The 23,196-nt window shown below is 43.1% G+C and overlaps 1 protein-coding gene across 2 annotated transcripts in view; it reads left to right on the top strand.

The window, feature by feature from the left end:
- CDK14 (cyclin dependent kinase 14) overlaps positions 1-23,196 on the top strand; it is a 614,674-nt gene that overhangs the window by 517,723 nt on the left and 73,755 nt on the right. The window contains exons 14-15 of one of the 2 annotated variants that reach the window (XM_062178078.1): positions 161-304; positions 2,430-2,525. In XM_062178078.1, coding sequence (XP_062034062.1) covers positions 161-276 — 116 coding nt within the window. In that variant the 3' untranslated portion in view covers positions 277-304; positions 2,430-2,525. Of the gene's footprint in view, positions 1-160; positions 305-2,429; positions 2,526-23,196 lie in introns of those variants that run through there. The other variant, XM_062178077.1, reaches the window with a different exon arrangement.

The raw sequence follows: 23,196 nt of genomic DNA, 5'->3' as shown, positions 1-23,196 counted from the left end.
TGGGCCAGTAAGCTTCTGACATTTCAGAAATCAATAGGTACCACAATGTTCAATGTACTGGACATCCAAAATCGCTCTGAATCTCCAGTTTTTTTTAATTAAAGAAAATATGATAAATACATCAACACATACATAATGAAAACTTTCCATTCATCCACAGTGTCTTCTATTTTTACCGTCCCAAATGTGAGATTGCAACCAGAATCCGGAGAAAGCATGCGGGCCTTTGGGAAAAACAGTAGTTACGGGAAAAGTCTATCGAACAGCAAGCACTGACCAGCACGGCGTTCTCGAGAGAGGGCAGGTAAGACAATGACCAGCTTTACCTGGACAGTAATGTCTAGCAGATATTGAATAGATCCTTCACATGGGATTTGCGTCTCCTGTGTTAATTATGGCATTCATCAGACTTCCCACTGAGGCCAAGTGCAGTCAGTCGTTCCCATATTTCCAGGCACCTACCAGATTCTAACCAAAATTATACTTCATCTTGCACTTCTACTTATGTAATCATAACCAAACCACTACAGTCATAAGCAAATCATTTTCACTGCTTACGCATTCTTCTTTGAGGTTAGGAAAGAGTTCACTTTGGGCTGTATCTAAGCCACAGACCTGCTTTGGTTGGCCCTCTCAATTCTTTTAAATTAGTTGCTCTTGTTCAAAATGGGGCGTTGTTAACACTAACATCTAGATTTGTGACTTTTCTTGAAAAATCAACACTGGTGATGCTGCATTCCCAGCCCTACCAGAAGTCTTTGCGTCTGAGTCGTGCCTGAGTCTGTGTTGCCGAGAGCATCAGCTCTCCAGTTTAGCTGAGCTGCCGTCTGGGCACTTTCACCTATTTCTGATTCCTGCCTGGCCCTTGGTAGAGACCTTATCGCGATGAAGCGTTTCCTTCTTACAGTCTGACTCTTGGACGTCAGCTGCTCTGCAGATAGGAAGTACCATGTAAACATGGCACACTCCGGGCCTGTCATAGACTGTCCCAGTCTTCACAAGTGCCACACAATGACAAGTGCAAGACAGCAACTTCCAGCAAATCTGTGTCTTTCTTGATTGCCAGATGGAAGTGTCTGGGGTTTGGGAATTTCACACAGTATATATCCATATGCTTTCCTTCAATGCAACATAATTCTCTGAAGCAAATGGAGCACAGATATTTTTGTGGGAAGGCTTTCTCGTGTGTGCCGGTTCATACCAAGCCGTGCGTGCGTGCGTGTTCCTTATCCCTGTGGAAGTTGAGTCATTCAGTGTTCCAATGACTCAAAGGTTAGATGCAAGCATTGCGGAAACCCCTCTCCTCTATTAATTTGAAATATGTTAACTGGCTGAACACAGCATGGCACAGAGCAAATTAAACTCTCCGCCGTGTCTTGTGAGTGATCTGCCAGTCTCCTGAGCCATTTCTGGTTTTAGCGCCGCCATGAGTCTTGGCTTTTCAGGGGAGTGGCAGGGATGGAGGAGTGACCTGCAGACTCGCGGTTGTCAGGTGGAACACGGTGTAGATGCCAGTCAGCCGGCATGAGTGCACCTGCTACCTCATCGGTTGAGAGGAAGATTCTTTAGGTGATTTCTCCCTCTTGGATACAGAGTGACCTTGCAGCACGACCTTGCTCACTTGATGACACCTGTGCTCCCGCCCTGAATTTCAACTGGTCGGACAAAAAGTAGTGCCGAGCTTTTCACCATTTCCCCTGCGGTTCCGAGAGCGCCTTGGACCCATGAGGGTCACAGGATGTGCTGTGTAGAAGTGTTTCACTCGCGTTATCCTAATGAGGGCTCCTGGCTTTATCTACCCCTCAGCCGACTCGGGAGAAGCAGAGGTGGACTTCACCTGTGCCGCCGCCGCCTCCCCACAGGCACCAGGCAGGCCTGGCTTTCAACCGCAGGACTGTGTCCTTTCCCTCCAGGTCTCCTTGACCTGAGCCTGGCCAGTCCACCCTGCCAGGAGCTGTTTCGGGTCAGCTCCGTCCTGCAAGTTCTCAGGGCACAAGCGTCGCCCACACTAAACTGCTGATTGGAAACAGATTTATTTTTTAAAGGTGCGCAAAAGTAAAATCATCGGTACGTGGGAGCCTCTGCAGAATGGCATTCCCCTTGTGGTGTATTTTTAAGCCTAGAGTTATGGGTATGTCTGCACAGGGGAAGCTCTCCCTCTAGAATTGTTTGATAACAATACAGTGGTTCCTGTGTGAGGTTTGTCTTTTTCACGTCAACTTTCGAAGCTTGAATGTTATTATTGTGGTTTTCTCCGCAAGTCAGGTACCTCAGCTTGATCCCAGCTGATGCTGAGGAGACGGCTCGATCTTTCTCTTCTAGGGAAAGCTGCAGGGGAGCTGGGTTCCAGCACTTTTCTGTGATTCAGCAGGAAATGAGATCATTTTTAATTTCTCACCTTTGTGGATCTTTCTGTTTTAATCAAACAGGGCTCTCCTAGAGACCAAAAAGAACAGCCTCGTGTACCCTATGGAAGGGCCATTCTCCAACCAATAGCTGAACATCAAATTATGGACACCATAGAGCAAAACATCCGTGTAGATAACGGATCCTTGGAGAAAAATGTGTAACCCCCTGGACTTCGGTTTTGGTGGTGGTGTTGAATTCGTTAACTGTCTAGAATAGATTCTTGGATGTTAAATTTCCCGCAGTCGTCCCAGTTCTTTGTAAAACTCAGAGGGGTTGGATCTCAAAGCGGCGGAGACCGCGGGCTGGCATTTTAAGCAGCGCTGTCTCAGGAGTCACGTGGAGATCGAGGGCAGGGTGGAGAAAGCATGCTACCACTTCTGTCTTTGAGGTGACAGAGGACTGAGCAGACAGGAGCATTTCAAGTTCAAATTTTTCTCCCATGCCTCAATGCCAAATGACTTCTCTCCTTGCATACTAAGGTCACTGCAATTATTTAGCTAATAATACCGGATTAGCATAAATTGGCCTTAGTGAGAAAGCTAATGAGATGCCTTTTGCTTTGCAGCAGAAAGTAGTTTTAGTTTCAGAATTTTGTAACTAAATTGAATGCTGAGAAAGCCATGAGCACCTAAAGTCAGAATGGGGTAGGTGCCACTCCTGATCAGACTTTGCGTCTCTATGCTTTGTTGTCCTCTAAAGATACTCGTCAGCAGGATTCATAGACTGTCCCCCTCATTTTATCAACGTGGAAGGGTGCGATCCTTCAGAAGTCTGACAGAGCCCTCAACGTGGACAGACATTTTCTCCAAGGAAAAGACCAGAAGCCATGTTGAACACCCTACCCATTGGCTTCACTTACATTTGCAGTGATACCAACCTCACCTTATGCTGAGTTTTAGTTTTGCAGTTATCCAGAGCAGAGAACAAAGTGTAGGGCCGCTCCTTTCCCTGACTACAGGGATGCAAATGTCCTCTACTTTTTCAGACATGTGTTCTATAATCTTTCTGAAGCAGTGTGTGCTCATTGTGGAACATCACTTTTTAGTAAATCCATTGGTCTTCAGATCCCATTAAATCCATGGTATCTAGTGTATAGAAGAATTTTTACTTGGTTCAACTGCAAGAGGGTAACTTCATACATACTTTGGTGACCCTGTTCTTACCTTTTCGTATTTGTCTTTGCTAATCCACATTAATATTTCAGAATTATACGACAATGTTAGATTATTTTTGCTTGACCTAGTCATTAAACAATAACTTCCTAAATGTAGTCAGGTAAACAGAGTAGAATACATTCACCGCTTAGTAGATTTTCATTAAATAAGAGATTTTTTTTTTTTAGAAACCAAATTCTAGACAGAGCTCAGTGCACTAGTGCTTCAGCCTCTGGGGACAGCACAGGAACACGCCTTAGAGCAGTGGTTTGGACAGTCTGGGGCACCAGCCCCAGGAGAGTTTCCAAAATCCAAGTTGCTGAGGTCCTTGAATCTGCATTTTAAAGAACCCCAGGGGATATGGAGGCAGGTAGCCTTTGCACCACTGGTAATGAAGCCTGCAGTAAATATGCAGGAATTCTGTATTTATGAAGGAAAATAACCAGTTTATTTGGGTGGAGACTTGATAAAGACAAACTAGGAAAACCCCTGCTCCATCATATAAGGAAAGCAACTCCTTCCTCCCTCAATTCTTTCCTCTTTTCTCTTCCTTCCCCTCCCTCCCTTTGTTCTTCCTCCCTCTTTCCCTTCCTTGCTTTTCTTTAAAAAGGAATAGAGTTGTACTGTCCAACACAGTGACCACAAGCCGTATGTGGCTATGTAGATTTAATTTAAATTAACTTGAATTAAAATAAAATGTTGTGTCCTCAGAAGCAGTGCCACTCTTCACATGTTCCACAGCTAGTGACAGGGCGGGTGTAGACATCTCCAGAATCACAGAATGTCCAGGTGGGCAGCACCAAGGGAGAGCTTTGCTCCTAACTGCCTTTTCAAAGAGGAATCGGGACAATTAAACTGTGAATTCAATAAGTAAAAAATGTGTTACTGTTTTAGATAATAGTCACCTAGGAAGTACCCAATGTGTAGGGGGAGGAGAAATGTTCAAGTGAGGGAAGAGGTAGGTGCCAAAGGGAGAAAGACAGAGACCACTGCCTGGAAGAGACACTGAGAGCTGCAGAGACACCACGCCTATGTGGCATGCTCAAGTTCCCTCCACTCACAGAGCTGTGTAGGGAGGAGTAGCTGGCGGGTGAGTAGCTGCTTGCACAGGCAGACCTCCCAAAGGCTGGAATGGCAGTGGGAACCCAATAGTAGGGACTGGCATCATGGCACACTTGGGTTAACCCTGCCTGCAACTGCAGCACCCTATATGACCTCTGATTTGATTCCCCCTTTTCACTCCCAATCCAGTTCCCTACCAATGCACCTAGGAAAGCAACAGAAGATGGTCCAGGTCCTTGGGCCCCTGCTATCCATGTGGGAGACCTGGATGGAATTCCAGGCTCCTGGCTTTGTCCTGTTTGACTCCCTGGCATTTGCGGTCATTTGGGGAGCAAATAGCAGATAAAAGATACCCTCCTCTGTTATTCTTTCAAATAAATACTTTTTTTAAAAAACAAAAAAAAAAAAGCCAACAGTAGTTTCTATCTCTACACCTTAGCTCTGGAAGCTGATGCTCCTGGAGCCTGCAGAGGGCCACCTGCAGCTCCAGCCCTGGGGCACCATTGTGGACAATCTTGCTTCCCACCACTGCACCCACTCATGTTGCTTCCATCTCCCCTTCACCTGGTGGCTTCTCCTGACTCATTTCTGCAATTCTGCTGCTTATCATCACTTCTCTTTGTCCTTCTATTCCGGGGCAGACTGTCACTGAGCTCTTCTTGTCTGAGACTTAAACCTTCCTAGAGAGTGGCTCTGATTATGGTAGCCATCACCATCAAGTGGAGGGCAAAGCCATGTGTCAGCCACACCCCCATACCAGCTGCCGGCCCGCCACCCACTGCTTGTGATCCAGTGACCTGAGCTGTATCCTGGGTGGTCAGCCTGTCCTTACAGCACCCCCTCAAAGAGGGCTTCGGGCTTAGCCATCTCAGAGCCCTCTGTGAAGGAAGCAGGTAGCCCGGATTGTAGACTGCAAAGCAGGAAGTCAGCAAGTGCATCAGAGGGGAGCTCCAGCTGGTGCGGACCCACGGCATCGTGGCCGTGTGATGTTTTTGGCTAATGACTGAATTCTCCTTAAGGCATGTCGCCTTTGAATTCTCTTTAAGGCATGTCGCCTTTTTCCGAACCATAGGCACAAAAGTAGATAATACTCATTAGTATCTTTCACCAAATGAAATTTGAGAGTTAGATGAAATTCAAGTGTTCGATCTGGGTTTCCCTTCAGTGACAGAAGATTTCTCTGGTGTTTTGTTTTGTTCTCCTCTTTTTCTGTGAGAACTGTTATTTTCTGCATGATCTTACAAATCTTTTTCCTATCAAACAACCACAGTTTTGTTATCTCTGTTGCCTCATGTAGTTGACAACAGTTGTGGCAACATCAGGCAGCACAAGAAACAAACCTTTTCTGCGTTCCTTGCAGATTTCATCTGAAACCCCCCATGGTGGTCATGACCCCCACATCACCACAAATTGAAAAAGAAACACATGTTTAGGGGAGAAGACGTGCTTTGGACTGCAGATGCATGATGTATGGGTGAATGGCCAAGGAAGAAGAGGCTGGAACATTATCGAGTGTCCTCTCTTCTGGCCTGCAGCAGGCTGTGGGAGCTTGTCTCCCCATCCCTCCTCGCTTCTCCGCCTCTCTCTTCCTCTGACCTGTTCCCTGACCCATCGCCACCCCCAGCCCCAACAGTGAGTCAGCGGAAGCTTCTGGGTGCTTCACCACCTGATCTGCTTAATTACGTGGTGGGCGGCGCTGTGACGGAGCCGTGGAAATAACCTCCCATCATGCTCCCTCCAAGGTGAATTTATAAAGTGCTTATTTAATTTTTCTATCCTGGTGTAGTCTCAGATCCACAGAAAACTTAGAAGAGTAGCACAAAGAATTCCTGCTGTCCTCTGCCCACTCTCCCCAAAGCTGACCTTGTCCTTCATTTGCGTTATTGCACTTGGCCATGGACAAGTGTGGTGTGCACTTACTGTTCTTCCAAGCCACGTGTGTCACTCACACGGTGCCCCTTTATCTTTAAATATTTCATTGTGCTTTTCTTAAAAACAAGGACTCCACAGTGATTTTTTTTTTACACTAAAAACAATAGTAGTTTTTGCCCTCATTATTCTTTTCCCATCTCAGGATTTTTAAAAAGCAAAAATAACTAAAAGGGGAAATTGATATAATGCACCACAAGTTGGTTCAACAGCCCATAGATCTTCCCAAACTGACTGTGTGTGTGTGTGTGTGTGAGAGAGAGAGAGAGAGAGAGAGAGAGAGAGAGAGAGAGAGAGATTGGCCATTTCCAGCTTAGGTGAGCTTTCCAATATTAAGGGGCTAGAGGACATTACACGGCAGCTTGCCTCTTGTGGCTTTTTAAAACCTAAATTAATTTCCTGGGGACTATTTAGCTGTCATCATAATGTGAGTGATGCTTTCTTACAAATAGTGGGCACAGACGTAATGTGACTGGTGCCCGAGATATCTGTTGCAGTGCTTGGCCAAACTATCAGGAAGTTAGCAAGTAGTTACCATTAGTTCAGTTGCTGTATTTTTCTTGTTCATTTAGTGTTGATTCTTGTGAGCCCGGGATACAGAGGGAATCGCATCTGCCCTAAGAGCACTGTATTGTATTATTAATACCAGGACAGCAGCTGAGTCCCACTAGACAGTCTTTGTGGTCTGCTGATGCTCTAAGAAGTGTCTGAGCATAAAAGGAGGCTGTTGGAGTTGAAGTGGGCTGATGGTCTGGGATGACATTTGAATGCACGGAGGACAGTGTCTAAATGACAATGTCGAGAAGGGAAGGCAGAAAGAAGCTTGGAGCTCTTCCCATTGTCCCACACGCTCATCACTCTTCCTGAGGGATTCCTCACGTGGGAGCCCAGTCTGGGGAGAAACAGGGAGTGGGATCAGGGAGAACTGGACACTGGGGCCCAGGGACAAAAGCCAGGCTCTCAGGCCCTTAGACACAATGAAGTTCTAGACAGATAGGAAATGTAATGGAAACCACAACCCGCTTGTAGTTCAGTAAACAAACATTTTAGCTAAATTCTTACAAGTATCATTAACAAAATGTTTGCAATACTCTGAGATACTTCTATGCATAAAGCATATGAATAATTTAATGAATCTCTTCTGGAATTTAAGATAGCTGCTTCCTCTAGCAACCTACACCCACATACATACACACACTCAATACACCCACATAGCCAGAAAGAATTTTTTAGCAATCCTAGAGTTGTTAGATAACACTGCAGATTAGCAAAGGATTATTTTTCTACCTAAAGAAATAATGTACATGGTCTAGAACAAAAGCAAAAGAGGTAGAGAAATTGAGGGAATTCTATCTTATAAACATGGGCCATGAATGCCAAGCCTGGAATCAAACACTATGCTGTTGATTTCCATACGTTGGTGTGGTTTTCCCTTTAAATGGTCACCGCTCCTTTAATGTAATTTGCGTTATGTGTAGTGCCCTTGGATTATCATTTTCAATGTAATTAGTAAAATGCCCTCAATTACATATAATAATTACTATAAATAGGGCTATTGGCCTAATTACTATACATGGGGAGCGATGTGTGATTGTCATGTGCAGTTAAATCGTGTACAGTATTTATTTTACATTATTACATACAATGGTGTAATGATAACATATAATTACATTGTATCATTCCTTGGTCAACAGATCTACTCCACATTAAAATATCTGGACTTTGTGACTTATTGCCAAATTAACCACTGACTGGCTCTTTCTTCTTAAAGTAATTGGATTATTCTGTGGGCTGGGGACCCAGTAAGTTTAAATATAATTGAATAAACTGATTCTGCAGGAAAAATATGGAAGGAAAACAATTATCTTACTTGCGTTAATTAGGAATGCTCAGATTGTTCTATCTTGTGGATGTTAAGAATTTAAACCTCTCTAAACCCAATGCCAACCTGCATGGTACCTGTTTGTTTTTATATGAATGTGTAAAAATCAACAGCCCTAAATGGTGGCAACATTTAAAATATGCCTGAGGGGAAAAAATGAGGTCCTTTCTTCGCTGTGGCAAACATTATAATCATCCGGAGTTTACAAATGCACACTTAACGAGCTTATAGCACATAATTAATTCTGCAAAGGATGCTGTTCGGCAGAGTGGGATTATGAGAATTGCTTATTACAGTGGCAGGAGAAATAAATCTATTTTCTCTCGGTAAGGTAGGGTATTCTTGTGTTCTTTAGAAACTGGCACATCTCAGAGGTGTTGCTCTCAAAATGATCTCAGGATGGAGAGAAATCAGTAATTACAGAGCTAGGCATTCAGTTGTGTCCTAATTTTCCCATCAGTTTTTCGGTGTTTCAGCTGCCTCGGAGACTTGAAGTATTCTCATTAGGTAGCTGCAGAAGCAGCCGCTCTGCCCACTCCCTCATTCTCTCACTCGCTTTTCTTTTTTTTTTTCCCCTTCCATTCCTGCCTTGGGAGTGACTGTGAAGATCATTTGCCGGAATGATTGGCAGGTTAGAGGATTCGATCAGATGAGTTCCTCTTAGTGCAGGTCAAAAAGGCTAGTTAGCAGGAGCTGTCGAAAAATGCCAGCAGCATTCGAAATGGGAAATGTCATGACTTCCAGGCAGGGGGTGCCACCTGCAACAGAAAGCCCTCAGCTCATTAGCAAGTTACAGGATGCTGGCTTAACTGGAGGGAGCAGGGAAGGAGAGATAATACCCAATAGGGAAAATGATTGTGAAGTGGAATTGATTTCATGTATAATTTGTTTATCACTAGAGGGGACAAATGCTGTCCTTCTGACAGGAGCGGAGGAGTGTGGACTATGAATGAAGCAACTTAGCATAATCTCCAGGTTGAGCTTTGGATTTAAAGAGCGCAAACTTCTTTCTTCCCAACTGCAGAAGTGATCAGGTCGTGTTACATTAATTAAAGCTGACATACTCTCCAATGTTTTATCTGGGCAGTTGTGGCAATTCAACAGAAATGGCTCGAAATGGGCAACTTGAGAAAATAAGGGAGATTTTGCTTTTTTTTCCCCCTCTGCTAGTGTGGAAGACTAGCTCAGTTGCATACTGAATTATGGCAGGCTGGTGTTTATATTCAGTGGTTAGCTAGGCTGCACAAATCAAACCAGGGCTCCTGATTCACATGCAGTCTCAATGGTAGAGGAGACCAGAGGCCCTTTGGGAGATTTACATCTATCTAATCCATGTTAAAATACATATGTATATTTCAGAGTATGACTGTATCATACTTTGGTACAATGTGAAAATTTTAACCTCAGATTTTTTCTTAAAGGGGAAACTCTCCAATTTCATCACTGCCTAGATGTCTGTTTTTGTAGAATGTATTATTGTACCATTAATTCAATAGTTTCCAATAGGCTTATTCACAGACAAAACTAAAAAAGGTGCCCTTATAGAGAAAAATTAGCTTGTAATTTGTAAACAGAGGACACAGTGGCAAAACAAAGGCGATATTGCCTACCGTGCTCCCTCCGAGCTCCATGTGTGTAGCTTCCAGTAGTTTTCAGTGTGTCAAATGGGCTTCAGCATAAAGCCCCTTCCTACATACATTCCATCAGAAAGCCCATTTTCTTTTGATAAGAAACGTTTGTGATATCATTCGTCTTTTGCACAGAGATCTTCATCTTGTTGTTTTAAGTCACAAATGCCACCGCTACAAGTCATTCTGGCTGAACACGAAAGGATGTTTACTCACCATGTAGATTCCGGCCTAAGCATGTACTTTAAAAATGTGTTGCCCTGCGTTTCCCTTTCCCCTTAAACATTGAGACATTTTATGTGGCAGTTATTAAATAGCCAGGGCTTGTTTTATCAAACAGCCTCAGACTACTGTCTACTGTGAATAGGGATCTTAAAGTCTCCCAGTCCAAACACTGGTGCAAAATTCATTCCATTCTGTATTCCGCATAAAAAGCTTGGCATTAAGCCACTGTATATAGCTGTCAAGATATACTGCATTAGTTCTGTCAAATCTAAAAATTTAAACATCAGTGTGAATCCAGTCATCCCCTCATTTGGGAATTTAATTGTGTGGTCCAAAAGCTGACCTTGGAGAGGGAATTTTTTTTTTTTTTTTTTTTATAAAATCCCAATTGAAATGGTTCACCAAAAGGGACGACCATTTTATTCTTCCACAGTAACTCAATTTGCTAATTGCTGAGAAATTTATTAGAAAAGTAAACTGTTAAACTGTTTTGAGCAAAAATATTGTCAGTTTTTTTTTCCCCAGTGAAAGACTTCAGGGTGGTGGTCTGCAGATGGGTTTCCCAGTCTTTAGAAGACGTGTCAGGAGAAGGCCTTCATCTCTGGAGACAGCCATAGTGGTGTGGCTTTGCACTGTGGGAGAGGAATGGTGTGCTCTGTGCAAGCCTGACCTCATCTCCCACCCTCTCTCCAGTCTCTGCCCCCAGTTCGGCCTGCTGACGTCAGCCCCCTGTTCCTAACTTCTTAGACCCTTCACTGCTTGTATGCTGAATTCATCTCCTTGCCATAGACTAAAACAATCCCTGCTGCATATCAGCAGCCTTACATTTTTCAGCCCCTTTGTTGGATATTTATGCAAGGGTCCTTGTATTTGGATTGCACGTCTCACCGTCAGGTGTGTGAGTTCTCAGATAAGGTCCCTCTGCTCCAGAAAAACAAACGGGATCCTGGTCCTTGTCCCTGGTGGCAGCAGGTCTCCAAGTGCGCCCTGCGGATCCCCAGACATTCTCTGGGGTCAAAAGTATTTTCTTTTTTTTTTTTTTTTTAATTTATTTGACAGCTAGAGTTACAGACAGTGAGATAGAGAGACAGAGAGAAAGGGCTTCCTTCCATGGGTTCACTCCCCGAATGGCTGCCATGGTTGGAGCTATGCCGATCTGAAGCCAGGAGCCAGGTGCTTCTCCTGGTCTCCCATGCTGGTGCAGGGCCCAAACACTTGGGCCATCCTCCACTGCACCCCCGGGCCACAGCAGAGAGCTGGACTGGAAGAGGAGCAACTGGGACTAGAATCCTGAACCCATGAGATGCTGGCAGACCGCAGGCGGAGGATTAACCTAGTGCGCCACCACACCAGCCCCCAAAAGTATTTTCACAACAGCACTACATGTTCCTCACCTTCTCCCTGTGTTAACCTCAGCACTGGTGGTGCAGAAGCAATGGGGGCTACAGATGATGGCCCTTAAACATGGGCTATGGCCCAGAGTATTCTTCACCACCATACAACTGCACATTTCTGATAAAAGCCAGCTGCACATAATAATGATCTGAATTAAACCTCTACCTTTGAGCAAAGGTCTTTGTAATATTCTGTGTGACTGAAGAGGGAGTACACAAAAGTCATTCATCACTAGGGTTATCTCAGGGGAAAAAAATCTCTGCCGGTCTACAAGCCAAACTAGCTACCCTCCATATGTCTTTTATTCCTTTTCTTTTAAAAACGTTTATTTATTTGCAAGGCAGAGTAACAGAGAGAGAGGAGGAGACAGAAAAAGATTTTCTGTGCACTGGTTCACTGCCCAGATACACACAACAGCCAACCCGGAGCGCCATCTGGTTCTCCCGCGTAAGGCACGGACTCTAGTACTTGGGCCAGAAGCCACTGTCTTAGTCCATCAGCAGAAAGCTGGATTGGAAGCAGAGTAGCTGGTACTCATACGAGCATCTGATACAGGATGGAGGTATTCCAAGCTGCAGCTCAACTCACTGGGTCACAATGCCTAGCCCTCATGTGTTTTGCTTGAAAGAATGACTGATGATAAACTGACTATTCGGACTGTATGTATTTGGTAGATATTTTCTCAAAAATGAACAACACATGAGTCTGTCACCCAAGGAAAACGATTGATAGTATTTGCTGCCAGTGATAAACTTAGAGAGATTTCAACAGAAAATTAGACTTTGGGGAAACTGAAAAAGTTACAGTTGGCCACTGTGAGTTTCCCAAAGACTTCTCTAATGAGAAATTGGTAATAATAAAAGCAAATGTGACTTTTTTGATATTATAGGATTTGAAGGACCAGCACAACTCATTGAATTAATGGTTTACAAATATTGTTAGAAAAACCATGCATGGATGAAACATTCACTGAAAATGTAAAATAAACCAGTAGATTTTAAAGTAACAAAGGGTTCGTTAAAATAGTATGCAATCCCCCAATGCAACTAATGTTTAAGAAACTACCACTTGTTGAGTTTTGTTGCAATATGAAAGATTATATGTATCCATGGTTAGCTGAAAGGGCTATTAAGATGCTTCTTTTTTTTTCCCAATAATCTATAAAAGACTCAAATTTTTGTCTTTTGCTTCAACCAAATCAACACGTTAACACAGATTGAACACGTAAATACATAAGAGAATCTAGGTCCTCTGTTCAGCCAGACATTGAAACAATTTGCATAATTTTAAAGCAATGCCACCTGTCTCACTAATTCTATTTTGAAAATGTAGTTATTTTATTAAAACAACGTTTTGTGTTAGTAGGTAATACTTTTTTTTTTTTTTTTTTAAGATTTATTCATTTATTTGAGAGGCAGAGTTACAGAGAGAGAGAGAGACCGAGTAAGAGGTCTTCCATGCACTGGTTCATTCCTCAAATGGCTGCAAAGGCCTGAGCTGGGCTGATCCAAAGCCAGGAGCCAGGATCTTCTTCCAGGTCTCCCACGTGGGTGCAGGGTCCCAAGCACTTGGGCCATCTGCTGCTGCTTTCCCAGGCCATTAGCAGGAAGCAGAATCGGAAGTGGAGCAGCCAGGACATGAACCAGCGCCTATATGGAATGCCTGCATTTCAGACAGATTTAACCTACTATACCACATTGCTGGCCCCTGGTAATGAGTTTAATTAAACATTCTGAAAATAGCAACTTTAATTTTGATTATAGTAAACACCAATAGCTGTAGTGCATATAAGCAAAGCTCCTTGGCAGTTCTCTGTAACTTATTGGAGTCTAAGGAATTTTCAGACCAAAGTGGCTCAGGCACTGTGGCTCAGCAGGTTAGGTGCAGATGCAACACCTTCATCCCGTATAGTAGCACTATTTCAGGTCCTTGTGACTCTGCGCTTCCAGTCTACCTTCCTGCTACTGTGTGCGGCAGCGGATGATGAACTTAGTATTTGGATTCCCGTCACCCACATAGAACATCAGAGGATGGAAGATCTCTTATCTCTTCTCTCTTCCTTTCTCTTCTGTTCCCTTCCCTTCCCTTCTCCTTTCTTTTCTCTCTCTCCCTTCCAGCACTCTGCAAATAAGTAAATAAGTCTCTCTCTCTTTTTTTTTTAAAGAAAATAAGACCAGAAATTATAAGAACTTCCATATCAGTAGTGTTATACATTAATTCTAACAAAATAATTAATAAAATTTTCCCCTTTAAAGAAATTACTGTTCACTACAAAAATTTGGTTATATATATATAAAAATTTGGTTTAATTAAATATCTCAACTTTTCTGGAGTATAATAGATAAAATTTTATATTTACACAGGTATCATCTTAAAATTAAGGTGGAATATTACTGTACCCCTTGATTATTACAGCAATTCTAAAGGGATTTTTGCTATAAATATTAATTTGGGATGTTATGACTTTTCCTTTTCAAAAAAAATCATTTTTTTTATCTATTCAAAAGGAAAAGAGACACACAGAGATCTCCCATCCTCTAGTTTGATCCCCAAATGCCCACAACAGCCAGGGGCTAGGCCAGGCCAAAGCCAGGCACCAGGCACTCAGTCTAGGTCTCCCAGGTGGCTAGGAGGGATCTGAGTACTGGAGCCGCCAGTTGCTGCTTCTGGGGGTTTATATTAGCAGTAAGGCGGAATCAAGAGTGGATCAAGCACTCGGGCCCAAGCACTCCAACAGGGATCCGAGCATCCAGGCGGCATCCTCACTGCTGCAAAACACCCTCCCCGACCTCTCCTTTGTGTGTCCGTTGTTTGCCCTCGCAGAGAGGCCCTTTGGGCCATTTCACGTAGCTTTGTTTCTAGGACGCAGAGTGGCTTTCGGCAGACCCCTGGTAGACAAGGCAGAAATGTGACTTCCTGTGAGGGGAGGGACTCTGCTCTCTTCCTGCCCAGACGTTTAAGTGGTAGCTCTTGGAACTCTAGGTGCATTCTGGAGTTCAGAATCCAAAACACTTCTCAGCATAAGCAGCAGCCAGATTACAGTTGTGATTTTTTCAACTCATTATTTTGAAATGCCTTTAGATTTATGGAAAAGCTATAAAGCCAGTACACAGAGGTGTATCCATCACCTCATTTCTAATATTAGTATCCCTTACACCCCTGGTACATTTGTCATACTAAGAGACTAACCTAAATACTGTACTATTCGTTAACCTACAACTTTACTTGGATTTCACCTATTTTCACTTTTTAAAAAAGATTTATTTTATTTATTTGACAGACAGAGTTATAGAGAGAGGTAGAGACAGAGAGAGAGGTCTTCCATCTGCTGGTTCGCTCCCCAGTTGGCTGCAATGGCTGGAGCTGTGCCGATCCGAAGCCAGGAGCCAGGAGCTTCTTCTGGGTCTCCCACGTGGGTGCAGGGGCCCAAGGACTTGGGTCATCTTTTACTGCTTTCTCAGGCCATAGCAGAGAGCTTGATTGGAAGAGGAACAGCCGGGACTAGAACTGGCGCCCATATGGGATGCCAGTGCTTCAGGCCAGGGCGTTAACCCGCTGAGCCACAGCGGGCCCCCTATTTTCACTTTTCTTCTGATCCAGGAGCCCACCCAGAGTGCACTGTATTGCATCTAGTCATCACGACCCCTCAGCCTCCTCTGATCTGTGATTGATTCTCAATCATTCCTGGTTCTTCATGACCTTTATGCTCTGGGAAATACTGTTCGGGTATTTTGTAGCATTTCCCTCCTGAGTAGATGGGATTCTGGGTTTGAGGGAAGAATGCCACTGAGATATAGTGCTCTCGTCACATTGAGTCAGGAAGTACATGATGTCCACATGGCTTGTCACTGGTGACCTTGACATTGACCACTTGGTTAAGACACATGACATCCTGGAAGTAAAACAGGAGGAGCAGATCTGGGACAGTTTCTCAGTCAAGCGGAAGGAAGTCAGGGTGGTTACTGATCTGAAGACAGGCTCCCGACACCAGAATCAGGAGAAACGTAGAGGGAAAGAGCATGGAGCCAGGAGCTCAGTCCAGGTCTCCCGCTTGAGCCATCACCTCCGCCTCCCGGGGTCTGCATTAGCAGGAAGCTGAAATCAGAAGCCAGATCTAGGGATTAGACACAGGTACTCTGTGGAGCACAGACATCCCAATCAGCGTCTTAACCACTGGGCCAAACACCCGCACCAGCAGATATTTTTTGAGAAACCAATATATTGGTGTGGCAGTCAGCAGTAATGAAGAAGACAGTAAGTACAGAGCTTCCAGAAGCTCATAATTTAGGGACAACAATAAATCATTTAAATCTCAGGATGATAAAGAATACAGTAGAAGTTTGCATATTTGACATATGCGTAGTAAATTAATTTTGCCAGAGTGGCTTGTGGAAATTTTTCCAGAGGAAGACATTGTGAGCAAAGGAGGAGTTGGGTGTTTCATGGGAATGAAGAGGAGGATCTCTTACCGAGAGAGCAAAGCCTTGTCAAAATTCAGCATCCTTAGGGAGTGCTCTGGCAGAGCTGAGGGGCTGGAGTATGAGGGAGTTATTAAAGATGGAACTGGAAAAGTAATTCATAGCCAGATTGTGGAGGGTCTTGAATGATATTGGGAAAAGTTTAGATTTCAGTGTGATTGCACATGGTTCATTGTGTATGACTTCCTGGCCAGACTCCGGAGAAATTAAAACATCTTAGTGCTGGAAGATCCTTCGGGAATCATCTTAACAACCATGAAAGAAGATGTGGTATTTTTTTTTTCTTTTCTTTGAACTTATGCAGTAGATCATGTCTTAAAAATAAGTAAAGAAAATACAGGGGCCGGCGCTGTAGCATAGTGGGTAGAGCCACCGCCTGCAGTGTCGGCATCCCATATGGGCGCCGGTTCGTGTCCTGGCTCTGACTTTCAAATAAATAAATAAATAAATCTTTTTTAAAAAGAAAATATACAAAATTGCATTCACATTTACATCTAATGTAATGTTAGGAATTACAGCCAGTGCCTACTCTCCTCTTTGGCTGAAAACCTCATTCTCCTCCAGCCCTGCTGTTTTGTGGCTCTATTTTTGGAACAATTCTTTTATCAACTTGTATACAATATGTTTCTTGGAAAATTATACAGAAATTCTTTATTTTAGTTGAAAGAATATTCTTACCTTGTTCGCATATCTTTTTGTAAAGTGCATAACCACCCCCTTGGTTTTACTTGTGTGAATGAAGATACATTAACACCATTTAAAGGAAACACAAAAGCAATTTTGTAATGAGATAACTAATTTTACAGGATTGAAATGTACAACAGTTTTCAAAATTGAAAAAATTGATGCAGGGGCCAGTGCTGTGGGGTAGTGGGTAAAGCTGCCACCTGCAGTGCTGGCATCCCATATGGGTGCTGGTTCAAGCCCCGGCTGCTCCACTTCTGATCCGGCTCTCTGCTATGGCCTGGGAAAGCAGTAGAAGATGGCCCAAGCCCTTGGGCCCCTGCACCCACATGGGAGACCCAGAGGAAGCTCCTGGCTCCTGACTTCAAATCGGTGCAGCTCCAGCCATTGTGGCCAATTGGGGAGTGAACCAGCAGATGGAAGACCTCTCTCTCTGCCTCTCCTTCTCTCTCTGTGGAACTCTGATTTTAAAATAAAATAAATAAATCTTAAAAAGAAAATGATGCAGTGTCTTCATGATTTCATGTAGACTCAGCACTCAGCTTAGTGTGCAAAAGTGGTTTTTTTAATAGTCATACTGATGTCTATGAACATTAAGTCCTTGTATAAGTCTAGCTTTCATGCGCAGTTTTTCCTAAACCCAAATAAAATGTAAAATCTTTGACCATCCCAAAGTGTGTGTAGTCAGATTTTACAGCCACCTTAATGTTTTGTAGCTCAGGCACTTTGGGGTGAGGAATGACCATGATAATGGCAAAGGAAAAATACTGTGACAGCTAGCATATGACACATTAAGCATAAATTATTCAGAATAGAAAAGAGCACCTACATTTTTTAAAAAGAAATCATAAGTAAATTAACACATACCAAAACTGTTGTAATCTGAAGTCTTAAATTTTATACTTAAGGCAAGTGCCATAGAGAAATACATTTGACAATTTGGATAGAATATTTGGCTTGTGTATAGAAAAGGTATATATATAAGAAAAATGAAATGCAGTATGCTGCTCTATCCTTGGTTTAACACAAAGAATGACTTTACAAGTTTTCTTTTATAACTAAGAAACATAGCTGCCTTGCAGGCTTATGGCCATAGTAGGCTCTCAGCATTAACCCAGGCTCCCTTTGGAGGGGTCCAGGTTCTTTGATTCTCTCTGATTTCCAGATTCTCAGACCCTGTAGACACATGACGAAGAGTCAGATAGCAAACCAACTCAACTCATTTTACAACTACAGGGCATTCTGTAAGTTAACATTTAAAGTATTTTTCTATCACCCCTAAGAAATGCTGATAAATTAGCACTAGAAATAGCAGTATCGAGATGATTAAGAGACAGCATGGAAACATAATTTAGCCAAAAGCAAAGTGAAGAGCTAAGAGAGTTGTATCAGCCTAAGAATTTAGGGCCTCAGATTCTTCACCTGCTGCTTATCTCAGTGGATTGTTTTTCAAAAGCCTGTTCTTCTTAACAAAACAGTATGTACTTTCTATGCTAAGACTAACTTATCTACATGATTGCTTTGTGGGGTGAGAGTGTGGAGACTCTGAGAGAGCCATTTGTCTGTAGCTTAGCAGCATGTGGTGAGTGAAAACCTGCAAGGTAATAATTTTTTTTTTTTTTTTTGACAGGCAGAGTGGACAGTGAGAGAGAGAGACAGAGAGAAAGGTCTTCCTTTGCCGTTGGTTCACCCCTCAGTGGCCGCCACGGCCGGCGCACCATGCCGATCCGAAGCCAGGAGCCAGGTGTTTCTCCTGGTCTCCCATGGGGTGCAGGGCCCAAGCACTTGGGCCATCCTCCACTGCCTTCCCGGGCCACAGCAGAGAGCTGGCCTGGCAGAGGGGCAACGGGGACAGAATCCAGCGCCCCGACCAGGACTAGAACCCAGTGTGCCGGTGCCGCAAGGTAGAGGATTAGCCTGTTGAGCTGCGGCGCCGGCCATAATTTCTTCTTCACATCAGATCACCCCCCAAACACCCCCTGATCAAGGGAGCCTCGCTCTGCCTGCGAGAACATAGCAGTCCTCAGAGGTCCCGTGCCCACATTGCAGGACCTGGAACATGTGCCAGAGGTCAGAATTTATGTTCTTGACCTCACTGATATCTCATCTGAAGACAGGCTGGTGAGACAGAGCCATTATCTTTTGTTCGTACCTTTTATTTGTAATGCAGAGTGAAAATAAATGTTGAGAAGAATTAGGTGTTCAGAAAGTGCATATGTATTTTATAGCGTATGGATAAGCTTACTTCAAAAAGTTTACTGAAATGAAATTAAAAGATCAGTTTATTTTTGGTGCAAAAAAATGTTGATATCCATGCGTAGTTTTTTCAAAATGTGCATTTTCCATGAACTTTTTGAAGACCCTCTAGGACAGCTTGAAATCCAACGCCAGTTGATTATGTGACCATTTCTCATGCTATTCAAATATGTAGAGGTAGGTGTTTACTTGCCTAGATATATTTCTGCCAACAACAGTTTGATTCACTTTTAATTCTCTTTTCACTTTCTTTATGACTTCTCAATTGATGTTTCATTCAGTCACCTCTGCCTTTTGAATTGTCGCTTTAACTGGGGTTTCCAGTTTTCACCTTCATTCCATCTCTGTACTTAAAAAGTTACCAGGAAGGAGCCAAAAGAGAAAGCTAGAAAGACAGGAATGGGGAACAGAAAGAAGGCAGAGGGAGGAAGACTACTGGGTGGGGGGGGTGGATGTAAATGAGCACTGGAATGAATGCTTCACTTGTTGGCTTCTAGCACAGCTACCATACGTTAGGAAATATGCAGGGAATAGTTAATTACAACTAAATGAGCCCTTGTTAGAGGTGGTGGCACACTGGGAATCAGACTGTCAGAGCTGTGAAAGATGCTGAATTGCAAAGCTGGTCTCTGTGTCAGGCGTACAGAGGGTCTGTGGGGACGGGCCACACAGAGAAAAGATAGCTGGGTAAGGCTAGCCTCCGACCTGGGAGCCAAGTATGACATTTGCATATTTTTCCCCGCAAAGGGGGTTTAAACCAAAGAAAAGGGCAGATTTCAATGTTGTCAGTCAGGCTTTGCTGGGGTGAAGAGCAGAGGGAAATCAGCTGAAGGGTCCTTTCTCAAAACCGTGGTCCCAGCCTTGACGTTGTCCTAGCTAAGTTATGTTCTTGGGGGCTGTTTGCACACTTTTGTCCGTCTGAAGATCTTTTAAACCCAAAGGGCTCAAAGTATCCCCCTTTGCCAGCACAGACGAAGGGGATTTGCGGGGCAAAAATGATTCATGTTGCTAACTGAGCCCAGTCGCCCTTTGTTCTTCTACAAAAATACTCTGAAGTCGCAAGGATGCCTTTTAGAAGCAGAGTGAGTCTTTGCAGGCTAGAAAACAAGGTGAAACCAACCCCTACTTGGGTCTTTCTTCGCCAGCTCAAAGGAGGCCTAGATGTATTCCTCTCACCCCACCCCCACCGCCAAAAAAGGTGGCTCAAAAAAATGTGTCATAAAAAAAGAAAACAATGTTTGATTGACGTGGACCATTTTTGCCCCATTTTCTTAGAGAATTTTCTGAGATTGAACTGTTCAGGTCTGAAATTGAAGCAAACTTGTTGGAGCACTAAGCAGTGTATGTTCCCTCACTGTCCCAAACAGCCTGATCTTTTACCTGGCAGCGTGCGCCTCTGTCTTTATTTTGTGTCCAGTTTGCAGCACCACGCCTTCTTTTCTGCAGCAGGCTGTGCTATGGAGTGTGCGCTGGTCTCCTTGTTACTATAGGTTGTCTAACAGTCTGCGCATCTGTAGTGAAGAGTGTGAATCTGCAGAGCCTCGGTCTAGAATACATCATCTGATCTTGATGAGTCAGAAGCCAGGCCCTGTTTCAAGTTCACTAGTGGTCTGAGCCCTGGTGCCCCTAATCCCTGTGGTTCAAGGAAGTCTGTACTAAAATTACCAACTCTGAGGAAAAAAAAAAAAAAAAAAAAAACAATGTACATGGTTACAAGGGGGAATATGTGCAATTGTGGGTGTCTTTTAAATTTGTCATATTCCACATGGAGCTGAATGCTTCAACAAATGTGACATCTTAACACACATGGTTGAGAATATAATTTGGAACATACAAACTAAACATTCCTAGTAACTGATCAAGTGGGATATACAATAGAACTTGACAGAGGAGGTTGGAAAAAAAGTGAATGTACTTTTATATGGCAGCTAGTTTAACTTGAGTTTTTTCAATTAAGGACATTGCTTTATTAATTTTCTTTTATTATTCATGGCCCTTTTGCTAGATTTCTGGCCCTTCTTAGAAGACCCCCATATAGATGCAAAATAAAAATAACTAATGAGAAATCTGTCTAAAAGGAAATGTCGAGTTTCAAAATGCAGACAAAACTTATGTATAAAGAAGGAGAAGGCTTACTTTGAAATTCACAGGAGTCAGCTTCAGAGAGCTGGGAGAGTAATTAGGAAAGCTTTTATGGGGATCAGGAGAATCATCGTTGGGGGCTTCCACTGCTGTTACAGTGCTGGTGGGGAGGGATCACGGTGGGCTTGAGAGCTGAGACACTGGCAATGGCCACATCAGGGCTCTCTGAAGTTATAACCGGGTGGGTGAAACGGTGCCCACAGCTTCCCTAACCGCGTTATGTTTTGCTGTGGCTGAGATGCTCGTGTCTGATCTAAGTAAACTCTGCCTTGCTGGAAGTGGTGCGTGTCTTCCCCTGCCCTGCGTTCTCGCCCGTGAGAAGCGTGTCTGAGCTGGGGGGACTTGAATGTGCCTCTTTGTTGCTGAGCTTGTCAAGCACAGCACTGTGATCTCTTTCCCACCAGGAAGGTCAGGCCACTGGGGGCCAATCTGTTTTCTGAAATGAACCCCACTCGCTGTCTGTCCCTGGTGTCTGACAGACGGAAACAGCCGTCCGTGCGGCCGTTCTCAGCGCTGTCTGAAGGACTCGCTTTCTGGAAAGAAGGTAACATGTGTAGCCTATCTGGAAAAAAATAGAATTTTTAAAGACGAACTGGCCTTCGGATGTTAATATTTATCTAAAAGGCAAATTTAATTAACTTTCTAAGAACATATTTACAGACTCAGGAAGTTAACTGCACACTGTGCCTGCGCGCGCACACACACACACACACACAATTTACTCTTTCACACCAAGATAAGCCTTTGCTTATGAGTTCTACTTCTAAAGACGTGTGTTTTTCTTTAATTGGAGCAATAAAATTATGAAGTATGGAACTGTTTCAATAGTAGACTGGTGGAAGTAAGAGTCTTTTGTTCGCTTAGATTTCAGTTTCATGTGTTTTGATCAGAGGTATGTACAAAGCCTGGAGAAATGTGTACTGTGCTGAGCTTCACTTCAGTGCTCTCCAGACAATTGAGCTAATTAAATCTTTACCAACATTAACACAACTCCAGCGTTCCTGGGACAGCGGATAATTATTGCATGAACATGGCAAGCTTAAACTAAACAGATGAAAATAGAGTCCTGTGGAATGGGTATTGAGTTTATTCTTTATTCATCTTTTGATAAGCTTTAATTAAAACTGCCTCTCTCCATTGTGGTGAGAATGAATGTGCTTGTTTTCTTACTGAAAAGCAAATTATTCACTTCAGCCATGGTTCAATAATCAAAGCCTTTGGAAAGTTTTAGGTTATAGTGTAGCTGTGGGGATATAATTGCTGCAATTCTGTATGCAGGCTTTATCTTTTTTTTATTACTTTCCCTTATTTATTTTTGTAAAAAGAAATTTCTAAAAGCCCAGTTTGTGATTTGGTATAGAAGTACATATGTTTGAAGCCTTGTTACAGGTTTACCGTGGTTAGATTTTTTTTTTTTCCTCCCTAAGGTGTATTTCTTAGAACCTCTTGCTAAAATGAAAGGTGAAAAGGGACACACATTTAAATGGATGGCATTTTAGATGTTTTTTTTTTCTTTTTTTAAGTTAGTGTAGAAACTTCAATAAAACCTTTAAAACCTGTGGCTTCCACTGAACTGAGTCAGCCATCCTGTGCGTGGAAAAGTAGCAGACATTGGAATTCTTTCTCCAAATATGTATTTGCCGGCGCTTCCACTTCCTTTAAACTGGCCAGAAACGTTGTCTGGATTGTTCCTTTCAAGGGGGTAGAGATTTTTAGAGATTTTTTTTTTTTCTCATGTTGGTGATCGTTTATGACATGAATAGATTTTACGCTCATGACAACTTATGGTCAAATTTATGATCATGAGTGTGCTACAATTTCTTTTCCTTCATTTCTTTCATCTTCTTTTTTTTTTTTTAATAGAATAGAGATTACAGGGGTATAAGATATTTTCTGGAACCCAGAACAAAAAATAAAACTGGGCCTTGAGCATGCACTGGAAACAAAGACCC

The sequence above is a fragment of the Lepus europaeus genome, chromosome 20 (genome assembly GCF_033115175.1).
Source record: "Lepus europaeus isolate LE1 chromosome 20, mLepTim1.pri, whole genome shotgun sequence".
In the NCBI taxonomy this organism is placed as follows: Eukaryota; Metazoa; Chordata; class Mammalia; order Lagomorpha; family Leporidae; genus Lepus; species Lepus europaeus.
The sequence above is the reverse complement of the archived record's forward strand: the minus strand, read 5'-3'. Positions and strand labels throughout refer to the sequence as shown.